The following is a 14,072-nucleotide window of genomic DNA, read 5'->3' on the forward strand; positions in this document are numbered from 1 at the left end:
TTCTGATGAGAACTCTAAAAAAAACCAATGCATTTTGCAATTTCAACTTCAATTATGATTCGATATTATTCTATTTAAGCTAGGATTATAATATTTATATATTAATGCATAAAGTTATTAATGATCGTATTAATGTTTGAACGACACGCGTCGTTCATTAGCTGGTTAAATGAATACTTTTGATCGAGCGAGTTAGATGGAATTAATCGTTTTATTCATTGTTATCAGCGATTAAGTATTATACAAATTATCTTGGCATAAAGCTTTTTAAACTAAAGCGTGCACTTAGTGAACAAATCATTAACATTTTTCAATAACGCCAGGCATAAAAAATTAAGAACGCATTTCACATTTTTTATAAAGATATACACTCCAGGTAAAACAAGCTTATTTGACTGACGCTGATGTCCGTTATATGATTATTCAAATGAAAATTGCAATTAAAGCCCCGTCGCCTCAGCAACTCACATCCGTGTTAGAGGGTACGTGAAAGTCGCTCATTGGACACTGGTATATGTACCATAACATAAAGCACCGAGTTTGCTTTGTTGTAAAGACTCGAAGACAAGTATGGCGGAGGTGGGCAAGTACGATTGATTAAAATAAAACAGAAATATGTTTAATTAAATATCGGGTCTCATAAGACTCTTCAAGACTTTGAGTGCTAAAAATATGTCATAATACAAAAAATCAAATGTGTTGGAAAGGGTCTTTTTTCAAAGGGGCAGTTGTTCGATCTTGTTGAAACCAATCCGTTGCAATTTTTTCTAAAATTGAGTTTTAACATCGTACAGAATCTGCATATAACGAGCTGAAGTGACCTAAACCGCCTTTTTCTCATTCTCGAAAATAAGCACCCAAACTACAAAATTAGCAACTAAATGCAGCTCACATGTTATGTAGCTCTCTAAGGTTACTTCTGGCCCAGTCCTGGAAAGTTTTCTTTTTGACGAAACCAGATAAATTAAAGTTGACTTCGTCACTTATAATCACAATATCATTAGAAGGAACATTTTCAGTTACAGATTCTCTGTTAGTGAGAAAAAATTCCACAATAAATGCACGGCGTTTACCTGTCTACGGCATAATTATGCATTAAAGATTTTCATAATATTTACAATAAATCACTCGCTACTGAAATCTCTAGAAAATTGATAACAACATGGCAGTTCATTAACAACATAAATTAACTTAAGCTAGGTGAATAATCGCAACAGCATTGTCATAGTAAAAATTTAAAATGTGGGAGGTTTTTTCTTAGTTGATTGACCACATCAATTTGGTTGGATCTCACGCAATTTAAACAATAAACATAAAAGCAATGATTGAAGATCAACATAGATATGTTATGGTCATTACCTATCAAGGTTGACTGTTTGAAACGATGCTCTCTGTTGCAATGAACCACTCATCGTTTGAAACTCCACCATAACAAAGTAACATCAAAGAACATGACAGTTACGGCCCAGCATGCAGAACAGCGTGTACGTCCTCTGGTGATTTTATCGCGATCAAACAATAGTTGTAAATCTGAACCCGAGCTATATTTACAATTCAAAGTAGAATTATAAAAAGTCGTCGATGGAAATTTGCTGAGCGGCTAACTTCCATTTAGTACGACGTAAATGTTAAAACATTTGCTCTTCATTATATTCTAAAATGTCGCGTCGACTGAAAAAGAATGCTCTGTATTTGGAATCTTGAGGCTTGTGAGGAAGATTGTGGGAAACTACCACGTCTTCTAAGGGGCTACAGTCGTGCAATAGATAGCTAAAATTAACTTAAAAACAGGCTAAACAATTGTCGAACTTCAAAACTATAGTATTTTAATTATGTCCACAACAGGTTATCGTACGACACAAAGCAGGCATTGCTGATAAATAAATTTCACTTGCTTAAACCAGCAATTATCCATGAATACTTATTTACTCGTGTTTATTAATGGGGCTAAATTAATACTCTACCACGGCAATGTCGCACCTGTGTTCAATTCGAAAACCTCTGAATGAAACCTCCGGCTTTTATGTTTTATTTTTCAACTAATGATAATTATGAGGATCCCCAATATGGAAGGAGGCGTAATAATGTTAGGATTTTGACACGGATTTTAACTAGGTTGCTGTTACGCATATTTATCGTGTGAAACGCGAATATTCAAGTTATTTCCTCGTCAAAATCTCCGTGTATTTGTGAAGAGAAACCAAACAAACGACAAAAACATATTTCGATGCGTGATTAGCATGACGATGTTGTCGAGATATGGTGTCGGTTAATATATGAAATACGCAAAATCAAGGTTGAAGTAACATAAAGTGACAAATACATGGTATATATATAAAACCAAAATACGATATATCGTGTCTAGTTTTCTAAGAGAGAAATGCTCGCTGTCTCATAGTTTCAGAAATGAGCTATTCGATTTGTGTGTGGTACCTTCACCATTCAAGACTTATCGTGCATAAGGATTCTGAATTTTGAAAAAGCTTCAATTTGAGAAGGTAAATCAGGGTCATAGAATAAAGAACCAATAAATAATCTCGTCAACTTTTGATCCCTGATTTAATAATATTACATCAATTTAATTTTGACTTCAATTAATACCGAATTATTTAAGCTTGGATTACAAACAGATAATTCTCGCTTTGATAAACCTCCGATGGCGTGTGCCATTCATAGCCCTCGCTGCGGGCGCGCGTGCTGAATAAGGAGATATTGCGAGGATTAAAAGCATGTTTAATAATCGGAAAAAATAGAACATTTTGATATTCTCTATTGGCATGGTTTGGTTAGATGAATTGAAAAAACATCCCCCTTAAGTGACCATAAATCCAATCACACCCTCACAAAAGCAGTTGAATCGCACGAAATCCAGGTTTATGACGAAAAATATCTGAATCTATGATGAATGAAACAGGAAAATGTTTTGAAACATGTTTAATACAGTGGAGATTCTCCATCAATTTATCTAAATTTAAAAATAATATCAATTCGAGCCCCAACCCAGCATGACATCCATAGACATCTTTATTTGTAACGGTTTCTTATCCTTATCAGAAAATCACTATTTATATTGGTTGCATAGCCAAAGATATGTTATCTGGCGTTAAAACAATATTATCATATCAATACATATATTATATGATAACTTTATCATCGTTGGTATAATAATAGATAAGCAATAAGATGCGCGGCAAACGAACCACAATTACAATAACGAACCTCTGAAAATTTTGCCAAAACATACACAAGATAAAAATTTCAAGCTCGAGTTGGGAATACAAATCAATCGAAATTGGGCTCCAATACACTAAAGACGACAAAAACGAATGCTATTGCAGTGTATAAAATATGTACAAATAGTAAAATATTTAATTTTATGTGCACGGCAATTGTGAACCCTACTTCCCATTTCATATGATTCTGCCTCAATTTAATGAAGTTCATTAACTCCGATTATATTCTTTACATTCTAATGGACGGATGTTTATTGTGTGCTTTGGACTTGGTTATACACCGCACGGTGCGAATGTCGAAAGTTCACCCAAACATTGTTTCACAAGAGTAAATAAATTAGACTACAATTCAATTACTGACGGATTGTGTATCGTTTAAATACCAAAATTGCTAATGGATCAATCTTCTATGAGAATTAGGTGATTTATTTGCCATGGATGCGGATCGCTGCTCAGGCAGGTTCATTCAAGATACACGTGCCAATACTGGCTCGACTATAAGCAACTGTTGCTCAGTAAGTAGAGATGTAGGTTTTGTATTGTTTATTGTATTTATCGAATATAATAAGGTAAAAGTTAATGAAAACCATAGTACGTGCTAAATTGCTTGACAAGTCGACAATACAATTACAGCCATGCTGCAAATTTTAGCAGTATCTGGAATGTAACTCTAGTGTATTACCACCCGCTATGATAAATTCAAAAGGATAGAATATAGGACATATGTATTATATTTGGGCGGAATTTAAACAGTGGGATCAATTTCAAGTCGGGTGTTGTTTAGCATAATAACCAAACATTTATCCAGTAGAGAAGAACAAACGTCGGTCAAGAAATTTCTCAACAACGTGCGAGGAGATCCCGCCGTGACGTAGAACCTCAGTTCAAACGCATAATCCGAAAGTTAGTTTGAGATAACGTTTCGACGGCGGTAGTTATCGTGTGATCCTCGGGTATCACGCGGAATTAATCTGTTGTCTTACACTAATTACTGAGCCGCAGCTTCTGAAGAGATAACAACGAGGAAAAAAGGTTTTTATCTTGCTGATGCTATATAAACTCTCCGACAAAACAGGAATGTACAAGTTCAGTATAATTCAGCTGTTCGACTAACATTAGCAAGCTACAGAACTACAAGCATATTATCAGGCAATATGATTTCATACCGGCACCCGTATCAATCGTTGATGAACTTTCAGGGTTTTACTTTCGGAGCTCAAAATTACTATACGAACTACATAGAAGAAGACAAAGTCAGGAATACAGTAATTCCAACAAGAATTGCGTACGATGCTTCTCTTGTGCAACGACCAAGTTTTACGGAGTTAACTCCTGTTTATAAATCTTCGTCACCCAAAAATGAATCAGAGAAGAGCAGACCACAGAAAAGGAAACTTTTTACTATCGACTCCATCCTCGATAAAGATGGCAAAAAAGAACAAGAGGAAGGTCGTGCAAACAAACGAATTAGGAAAGATTCAGATGAGTTCTCTCTTCCAGAACGCAAAGTCGAAGATGGTCGCTCACGAGACTCCGGCATATCTTCTACTGGATCCGTCGATTCTGATACCTCAAACAACGAATCAGAAACAAACAGCATAGAAGTATACGATGAGAAGTCAATAAGTTCGAGCCCCATTACCCGTACGTCTCCCATCCAGAGACTAGATGGAAAGTTCCACAATGCCTCGCCTTTCCTACCACCACCCTCTATCAACCGTCAGCAACTTCCAACGTTACCAAGTGCAATCTATCGAGGCCATAATCCGTCACCTATTCCTATGCGATTTGGTATACCAAACCTACATTCCACACCAGAGATGAGACATAGGCCGATGCCATCTTTTCCGTGTGATATCAGAGCGATACCGATGAACCATCATACATTGGGGGAAGGTAAACATACGGCGTTCCTTTTCAGTAATGGGATGCAAATTCCTCTGTCAAATGCGCCTACGGCTGTCATCGAAGAAAAAAACAAAGCCAACAGGAAGTCCAAAAGATTGCGAACAGTTTTTACTCCAGACCAACTTGAGCAAATGGAAGACGAATTCTCCAAGCAACATTACCTAGTTGGAACTGACAGATTTCATTTGGCAAAGAAGCTGAACCTTGCCGAAACACAAGTGAAGGTTTGGTTTCAAAACAGACGTATCAAGTGGAGAAAGCAGAAATTAGAGAAGAACAAAGACTGCGACAGGGATGCTGAAAGTGATCAGAGCAATCAGTCCTCATAGTCGTTCAGTCAAAGACAAGGCCTGTTCAAGTTTCCAGTTCCAGCACCGTGCTACGAATTCCTTCTTGTAGAAAATATTTCTTTCGCATGAATCTTCCCGGACTCCTATCAATCGAACAACAAGTTCAAATGTTTAACATAAGTTCAAATTTGGCGATTGACAAAAGTTGAAAGTTCTGCATGAATAGCGGGTGCAAACTTCCCTCGTGTCTTATTTTATTTCTTACTACAATTAATTCGTGGTGTATGCATGTGGTTTCTGTGTTTACTTTTATTTTTGTTTCTATTTCCTTTGGCAATAAAATAAGTACTGAAAAGAATCATTCTTAGTATTTGTGTATATGAAATCTAGCAAGAACATTCTTGTGTCAGCTATTTTTGTAATTGCATACTTTATCTTAGATCGCAAAGTACGGTGGGACACGACATTTTGGAGACACCGCTTTCCAACCAGTGGTTCGGTACTGGTGGGTCGCGAAGTATTTCCAAATGTTACATACTTTCCGATTAGATCCAGCAAATTTGTGGCATTGTCATTACCGTACGTAACAATTATAAAACAATGTAATAACAATTAGAATTATGGATCGTGGTCTCGTTATTATATATCTTCAGTGTGCCCCTATATGTTGGGAAGTGTAGGTAGGCTACTAGGCAGATTAGTAATTTGGTGAATTCGTGTGAGCACTACCAAAGACACCGGTTTATGTAATTGGTAAACTCATGTCCAATGAGTTGCATTTTAAATACTGAATAAACAGGATTAATCTATACATTATTTTAACACGCCAACTTTGTTTAATTCTTGTAAGTTACAGAATGGACAATTTAAAAAAATAAAGGGTAACAAAGTAAAATAAAAAAAGGTAAGCTCGAAAAGTTCTAGTGAAAAATATGTCTCTGATTATATCAAATGTGGTTTCATCAAGCCAGGAAATGACTTTGGGCCAAGAGCAAGTAAATGCTACGTTGCGTGTGAGCGTGTCTTCAATCAAGTTTCGATTTGATCTGATAATATCCAATATACAAACTCAATTGTCGCATTAATAGCAAATTGCATGGGGGCACATTGTTTCTTTTCCCATATATCGACATTTCATTGCGGGTCGCACAAATAAAAAGAAATAAGAGTGGATCGTGATATGATAGAGGTTTGGAAGCACTATATTAACATATTTATATGACATAATAGAAAAAAATACTCGCGTGTTACGCTTTCCGCAGTATAGCCTACTAATGGCGTGCGATGTCATGACATCGTGTTGTCGCAGTTGCTGAAGACGTCCAACCGCAAACTAAATGGACCTTGCCTCAACACCAGAAAATTTATCCCTACATTTTACTATTGCAAAATTTTGTATACTCATTTTAAGAATGTTTAGGAGAGTTTGCGCTTACAAACTGGTTTACGTGCTCAAAACCATCCCTTCTAATAAACATATTTACGATGAAGAGCAGCGTCGTCGACTAAATGGACTATTCCAGTGGTTCCCAAACTAGGGTCCGCGAAGCACTTTCGGAAGGTCCGCGAAAGAAATCTGTTTTATGCCTCATAGTGAAATAATGCAAAAATTAAGTGCTTAAATTTGACGCCTTTTGAGCTCCACAATCACTGATCGTTCACTTTTTGTTTCGATCACGTTGTCCCATTGTGATGTCACAAAGCAGCGGATCTATGACATCACAGACAAAGTTCAATTGCTGCCACTATAAGTTAACTAACTGCCGAGGTGTAGCTTACCCTGCCTTTGCGCGTCTGTTGGTATAGGATGGAGTTACAGTAGGTAGTTTATAAAGTATGCCAGTCCGCTTCGAAACGCTGTTTTACGCTTTTGTAGTGAACGGTAGGTAGCATTAACCAACTTTGGTTTTTCGCGCCACCCTTCACCGTGAAATGTCATTTCAAACTTTTTTAAATTCATGTTCACAGTAAGTGCATTTTCATTTTGGTGAATAAACTACTGACTGACGTTAAGTAGAGAGTAGTTAGAGAGGCACTACGTTTAATTTTTATCTGTCAAATTTAGTCTTTGACACACGGTAACGGTATGCATATATTTTTACGTTTTTCGCTCTGTAATATCAATTTCAAAATGTCTTTTAAAATTGTGATGTTAGTTTATTGTGATAAAAACAGGTGAAGAGAAGGATTTTCACTATACCGTATGACGCATTTATTTTTTTTGTTGTGATCTTTTAATGTTTTATTTAAGTGCATAGGGCCGCGAATCATTAAAAAAATTGAAAGGGGTCCGTCGTGGAATTTTTTTTAAAAAGTTTGGGAACCACTGGACTATTCAATCATGCGACACCAAGTGATTTTAGAATAAACTATGCCAAAGTTGTCGGGTCCAATCTCCAAAGACCTCGTTTAAATGGAATATGGAGTCATCATTAACATATTGCAAAAATTCCTTAACCAACGAAAACTTCGCACATACGCACTTTAGTGTGACATGTTGAGAAAAAAAAAATTCCCATATTCCAGAATATCAATATAACCGGTTCAATCCAACTTTTCTGAAGGCAACGGAAGTTTTGATGAAAAAGTAGGATTTTCTATTAAATCTTATCATTATCAATCAGGATTTCAATTTTTTATTTGAGCATTTTATCTAAAAACTTGTCTGGTATAAACAAATATACGAAGACTCGAAGAGTGGCACAAAAGCTTTTTGGTATTTGAAAAACAGATGAAACCAAAAACAATGTTTGAAAATTTCTGAAGGTGAAAGTTTTAAACATCAAACTTAACATATAAGACAAATGCTTTAAAATTTATAAAAATCCATCATAGTTACCGTAAGTTAAATTGTATCTATATCATTTGCAAAATATTGATTCTTCACTGTTATGTGGACTCGTTATAAACCCACCTGTAATATTCATGTGACAAGGGCACATGATAAGTGAGATGGGCTTCAATCAAACAAGCGATTCATTTGTTAGAATTCAACAATTCCTACATAGAAGCATTTCATGGAAGCACTGTATCTCATAGAAGTAGCATATATGTGTACTTGATATCTTCTTATCAGTGTCAGATTGGTAATCAAATTGCACCGCTTCCATCAACCCAAATGGAGAACTACCAGCATCAGCTACACATGCTCCTTTTGTTTCAATAATTACGCAAGTAAATCCAGTCTAGTATCATTGAGGTTTTTGAGGACCAGTCATTGATAAAGCTTGCTTATTTCTTTTAAGAACTTCACCAGGTGAAGGATATGGTCTCTGTTGAAATAAAGGACCGGATGCAGTAGAATCTACTCCACTCTTTGCATCATCTAATTTTTTAAGTCCTCTTCTCCAATCACCAACAGGAGCATCAGAATAGGAACTTGGATCCATTGGATCAATTTCATCATCAGCAGGTGCCGGTTTCTGCCATCGCACCTGATAAGTTACATAGATATTAGGGTCATACAAGGCTTGAAAAATATGAAAATTTTGACTACGCATAGTGAGAAAATTAGCCGTCGAAAACACAACTACGCTGCATGAAACTGCATTTTCCTATTTCATAGGGGTGGAGAACTTATTAAGCTGCATGAATTGAAAAATATCACAGGTACAAATTGGACAGTGAAGAAATAGTTAATTCATAGATCAAAAGTAATTAGGTTGTTTTTGGCACACAAATCTTGAATATCTTTTACTGCTATTGGCAAGTGTTGGCAGCATTTCGTAATGGGCTTTGGATAAATTTTTTTAAAGAAATACACACTGCAGATTGCAGTCTATGCAATTTTGATCATTTTCAACTTTTGAGTATGATATTTTATTGACCTTGATAACTACTCAAAAACGTGTTTATCCATTAGACCCCATACAGCCAAACTCTTAATCAGTCCAAATGGAAATTCATGACATAGGCACTTGAAACTATGATATAAGGATTTCAAATAAATATATAGGCTGAAAAGGAATAGATTTTATTACCATATTTGTATGAAATCTGAAAAAGTTTTAAATGTGGATTTATTATATCGTTTGGAGCGGGAGCCACTAAAATTTCTGATAGCCATATCTAATATGGTAAGTTTAGCTACAGTTTCAACAAAACACCACTGCTCTATGTCGAAAACTGAGGACCTCATATTCACATTATCCATGATGATTAGTGTTGAATATTGAATAGATAATGAACTAGAATCAATATTGAACTAGACGACAGATGTACCCTGTAGCAGGTTAGCATTGATGATGATATGAAAACCAATGTTTACTCCACATAACAGTGACCAATTAACCATAAAATATAAAGCAGTGTTTTGAACATGTACCTTACATTAAACCACCCAAATAAAATATTGAACATATTCAACTAGGAATAGGAAAATCATACAATCAAATTTTCATGATATGCATATATAATCACATATCAAATATCATTATTTTCCTGATTATGAATTCCAACAGGAATCAATGAAGTGTGACATCCAGTGGGCAGACATGATACATTGGTCTAGGACTAAACTGTGGTTGATTAATATCAAGGATATTACAACCAATAAAAATTCAATAGTAGTAACTGATAAAGAAGCAGAAGTAACAATTCAGATAACAATGTACTGTACATAACAGTCACAACTTACAAGCATGTTGTAGGGTACCTTGAATGATTCATATACTGGTATAAGAGTAAGAACATACACATACAGAAATACCTGTCTTGATTTAGATTTAGGTTTACTTCGCTTTGGTTCACTTTCTCTTTTTTCTTCTGTATGAGTTTTCGTACTATTTGCTGGATATGTGATCACAGCTTCAGGATCACTAGGTGGTAGCCAGCTAACCATATCACGAGATACGTCCCAATAGTACCATGTTTCGTATTCCGGGTCCCAAACTTTTTCCCAACCTTCGTGTAAGAAATTACCAAATTCATCAAGCCTTGAATCAAGTCCTTCAATTTCATCATTAGTCTTATTTGTATCGTAATCTTCTGCAATAACCTCTTCTTCTGGTTCCTCAACTTCTTTTGAAACGATTCCGCGTTTTGCAAGTTTAGCAGCTAGTGCTGCAGGGAGAGGCATGGTTTTTTGATTGTTAGAATCTCAAATGTCAATAGCTGGTGACTACTGACTAAATCTGATATTGTAATACAGTGGGGAAAAAAATTTATTTTCATAGACACACTGAATGTGACGAATTGGAGAACATTGTATAAAATTGCTTATGCAATTTTCTGATTTTACTGGTGCATCATAGATTCAATATGATGGCACCATTCAAAAGCTATTGTTAACTTCTACAAATGTGTCGATATCGCAATAGATTAAAACAAGAACAAAATGAAGTTTATGTAACGTTAATTCAAAAGATTTTCAAAAAATTTCCACGTTTTACAATTTTTGTAGGATAATCGCGAAATTTTATTTTCATTTCAAAATTATGATTAGTTTTCAAGAAGATTGTCTTTCAAACAATATAAAACTTGTCTAAATATGATAAGGTTACGGTACGGTACAGTAACTCATTACTCATGCGAGATGGGGTCTCCCTAAAACCAGGCACTCGCGAATTCAGGCACTTTTTCAGGCACCATTTCAGGCACTTTGATATTTTTTTATTTTTTCTGTACGTCATTGGGATTTCCAATTTACCTGACAAGATAATTAGACTTTAAATAATTTTTTGCATCCCTATATTGCAATAAAACAATATTATTTCCAATTTATTAGGGTATAAATAATTTTTCAATAGTAAAATGTGGCAACATTGATTACAAAATATAGAAATCAGGCACTTGTGAAATTTCAGGCACTTGGTCAAAACCTATTTTACAATGTATCTGATTACTCTAAAGCAGAAAATTAAATATATACACTTTGTATAGTTGAATTTACAACTTTTTGGTAAAATACAATACCGTTTGTGACTGATGGAGGCGTGTCATATTTCGCAAGTGCCTGATTTTTCATTTTTCTCGGTGATAGTTGCCATATTTTTTCGCAATTATTTTCTTAAATTATTTGCGTCAGCACTTACTATTCTTTGCTTTCTAACGCAAATTCATTGTTCCACAACAATTTGAGCGTTTTTAATATTGCAATGAGTAATACCATTTGACAACATATGGTCAACCATTGTACTTTCTGGATTTATTTGAAATTGAATATGAATAATAAAATCTGGCAACCTCAAGCACAAAATACTAAAACCAGGCACTTGTGAAATTTCAGGCACTTCGTAAAAACCTATTTCTCGATGTTTTTACTTACTTTGAAGCAGAAAACTAAAATATACACTCTTTTGTATGATTGAAATGACGTCTTTTTGGTAAAAAACAAGAACGATTGGGACTGGTCATGAGGGGTCAAATTTCGCAAGTGCCTGATTTTTCATTTTTTTCGATAACAGTTGCCATATATTTTCGCAACAATTTTTCTAGATTATTTGCTTCAGCACTTACTATACTTTGCTTTCTAACGCAAATTCATTGTTCCACAACAATTTGAGCGTTTTTAATATTGCAATGAGCAATACCATTTGACAACATATGGTCAACCATCGTACTTTCTGTATTTATTTGAAATTGAATATGAATGATAAAATCTGGCAACCTCAAGCACAAAATACTAAAACCAGGCACTTGTGAAATTTCAGGCACTTCGTAAAAACCTATTTCTCGGTGTTTTTATACACTTTGAAGCAGAAAACTAAAATATACACTCTTTTTTATGATTGAAATGACGTCTTTTTGGTAAAAAACAAAAACGATTGGGACTGGTGATGAGGGGTCAAATTTTGCAAGTGCCTGATTTTTCATTATTTTCGATAACAGTTGCCATATATTTTCGCAGCAATTTTTCTAAATTATTTGAGTTAGAACTTCCTAATCATTTCTTTTTGAGTAGAATTCCTAGTTCTACAACAATTTCAGCGTTTTTACAATGAGCAATATTATTTGACAACATATACATAAACATCGTACTTTTTGGATTTATTTGAAATTGAATAGGAATGATAAAATCTGGCAACAGCAAGCACAAAATACTAAAACCAGGCACTTGTGAAATTTCAGGCACTTTGTAAAAACCTATTTCTCGATGTTTATACTTACTTTGAAGCAGAAAACTAAAATATACACTCTTTTGTATGATTGAAATGACGTCTTTTTTGGTAAAAAAGAAAAACGATTGGGACTTGTGATGAGGGGTCAAATTTCGCAAGTGCCTGATTTTTCTTTTTTTTTCGATTACAGTTGCCATATATTTTGCAATATATTTCATAAAATCATTTTCGTCAGAACTTAGTACTTACTATACTTTGCTTTCTCGGTAAAATGTTTTTTAAGACAATCCGATGTATATTGAGTGCTATTCTTATCGCTAATTTCAATTCGACGTCTGCCCGAAGGTGGTGCAAGTATTTATATTTGAAGTGAGTACATACCTCTTCAAAACGCCCAGATGGAAGATTGAACAAGTCGGAGTCAACAAAAATTCAATTACATTTGGAACGTTGTCGCACTGCATCGTCGCCACTCATATACTCTGACATTCCGATGCATGGATTTTGCTTTCTGGAAAATAATAATTGGAGTGTCTGTTAAAGTGCGAAATGTATACGGGAGCACGTACAATATCAATGCTTCGTTTGCAAGCGTTGGTATCATGATACATGTGAGAAATTATCGAAAGCGAAATTGTGGAAGTGTAAAATTTGTATTCGGTAAGTCGGTGTTGCAAATGTGGGTATTTTCAGGGCGCTCCCGTAGTAGCCTATGTGCTCCAAGATGGCGCACAACCTATTACCTCTATCTCGGTACACATACTATGTTCGGGTTGTGTGCCAACTTTGTGCACATACTACGGGAGCACCATTTTCTGCACAACCTATTCTGATGCTCATTCGCGACATGAAGAAACTATACGCCCGACATATAAGAGTAGCAAACAATACACAAAACCTTTTCATGTTTAATTTCAGAACTGACATTTAAAATTTTCAATTCTTAGATCTGTGGTTTTACCTAATTGCAAGATACGTAAATCATATCATGTCAAAATAGAACAAATAGTAAGGATTTTCATTGGATACTCAATATTTCTAATAATTTTCAAACTGAAAGCTTCGATTAGTGTTCACTCATACACTTCCTTTGTGAAGTTGTGTTTTTAATGTTTTATCTCCTTAATAAATTCAAATTTATATCCCCAATTACTGATGAAGAAAGATCTATAATCGAGAGTTTAATACGGCTTCTGTGACATTAAAAACAATTACTGTTTTACGTTTTTATATATTTGTAACTTTTTGAATAACGCAAAAAAAATCGTTGACTGACTACTGGCGTGTTGAATATTGAAGGATTTTTATTGTAACATTCGTTTAACGATGCTTTTAAGCCTAACTTTGGGCATATCAGCTACCTGATGTCATTCGCCGAGCGAATTTTGTTTAGGTGACATTGCCATCTCGTATTTACCATCCTGTAGCCATTCTTCTTATTTAGGAACTACGTGTTTTACAGTTATCTGTTACAGCATGAAATAATGTACAAATAATTCTACGTAAACTATCCATGAAATTCATTCCATAAACTATCCATGAAAAGATATTACAGTCAGATCTTCAGGTTGTAAAGAATATTA

General features: G+C 34.9%; 2 protein-coding genes across 2 annotated transcripts; one reads left to right on the forward strand and one right to left on the reverse strand.

Annotated features, from left to right (window-relative positions):
- Positions 1-4,157: 4,157 nt before the first annotated feature.
- On the forward strand, positions 4,158-6,054 carry LOC120347397 (uncharacterized). The gene has a single exon (XM_039417324.2). It carries the CDS (start codon positions 4,388-4,390, stop codon positions 5,468-5,470), a length of 1,083 nt encoding a protein of 360 aa, XP_039273258.2. The 5' UTR covers positions 4,158-4,387; the 3' UTR covers positions 5,471-6,054.
- Positions 6,055-7,471: 1,417 nt separating this feature from the next.
- LOC120347747 (polyglutamine-binding protein 1-like) lies at positions 7,472-10,719 on the reverse strand. The gene is made up of 2 exons (XM_039417821.2): positions 10,140-10,719; positions 7,472-8,865 (listed from the first exon to the last, which is right to left on the reverse strand). Exons 1-2 carry the CDS (start codon positions 10,506-10,508, stop codon positions 8,623-8,625), a joined length of 612 nt encoding a protein of 203 aa, XP_039273755.2. The 5' UTR covers positions 10,509-10,719; the 3' UTR covers positions 7,472-8,622.
- Between the last annotated feature and the right edge of the window lie 3,353 nt (positions 10,720-14,072).

Source organism: Styela clava, chromosome 11, assembly GCF_964204865.1.
Source record: "Styela clava chromosome 11, kaStyClav1.hap1.2, whole genome shotgun sequence".
Classification (NCBI taxonomy): Eukaryota; Metazoa; Chordata; class Ascidiacea; order Stolidobranchia; family Styelidae; genus Styela; species Styela clava.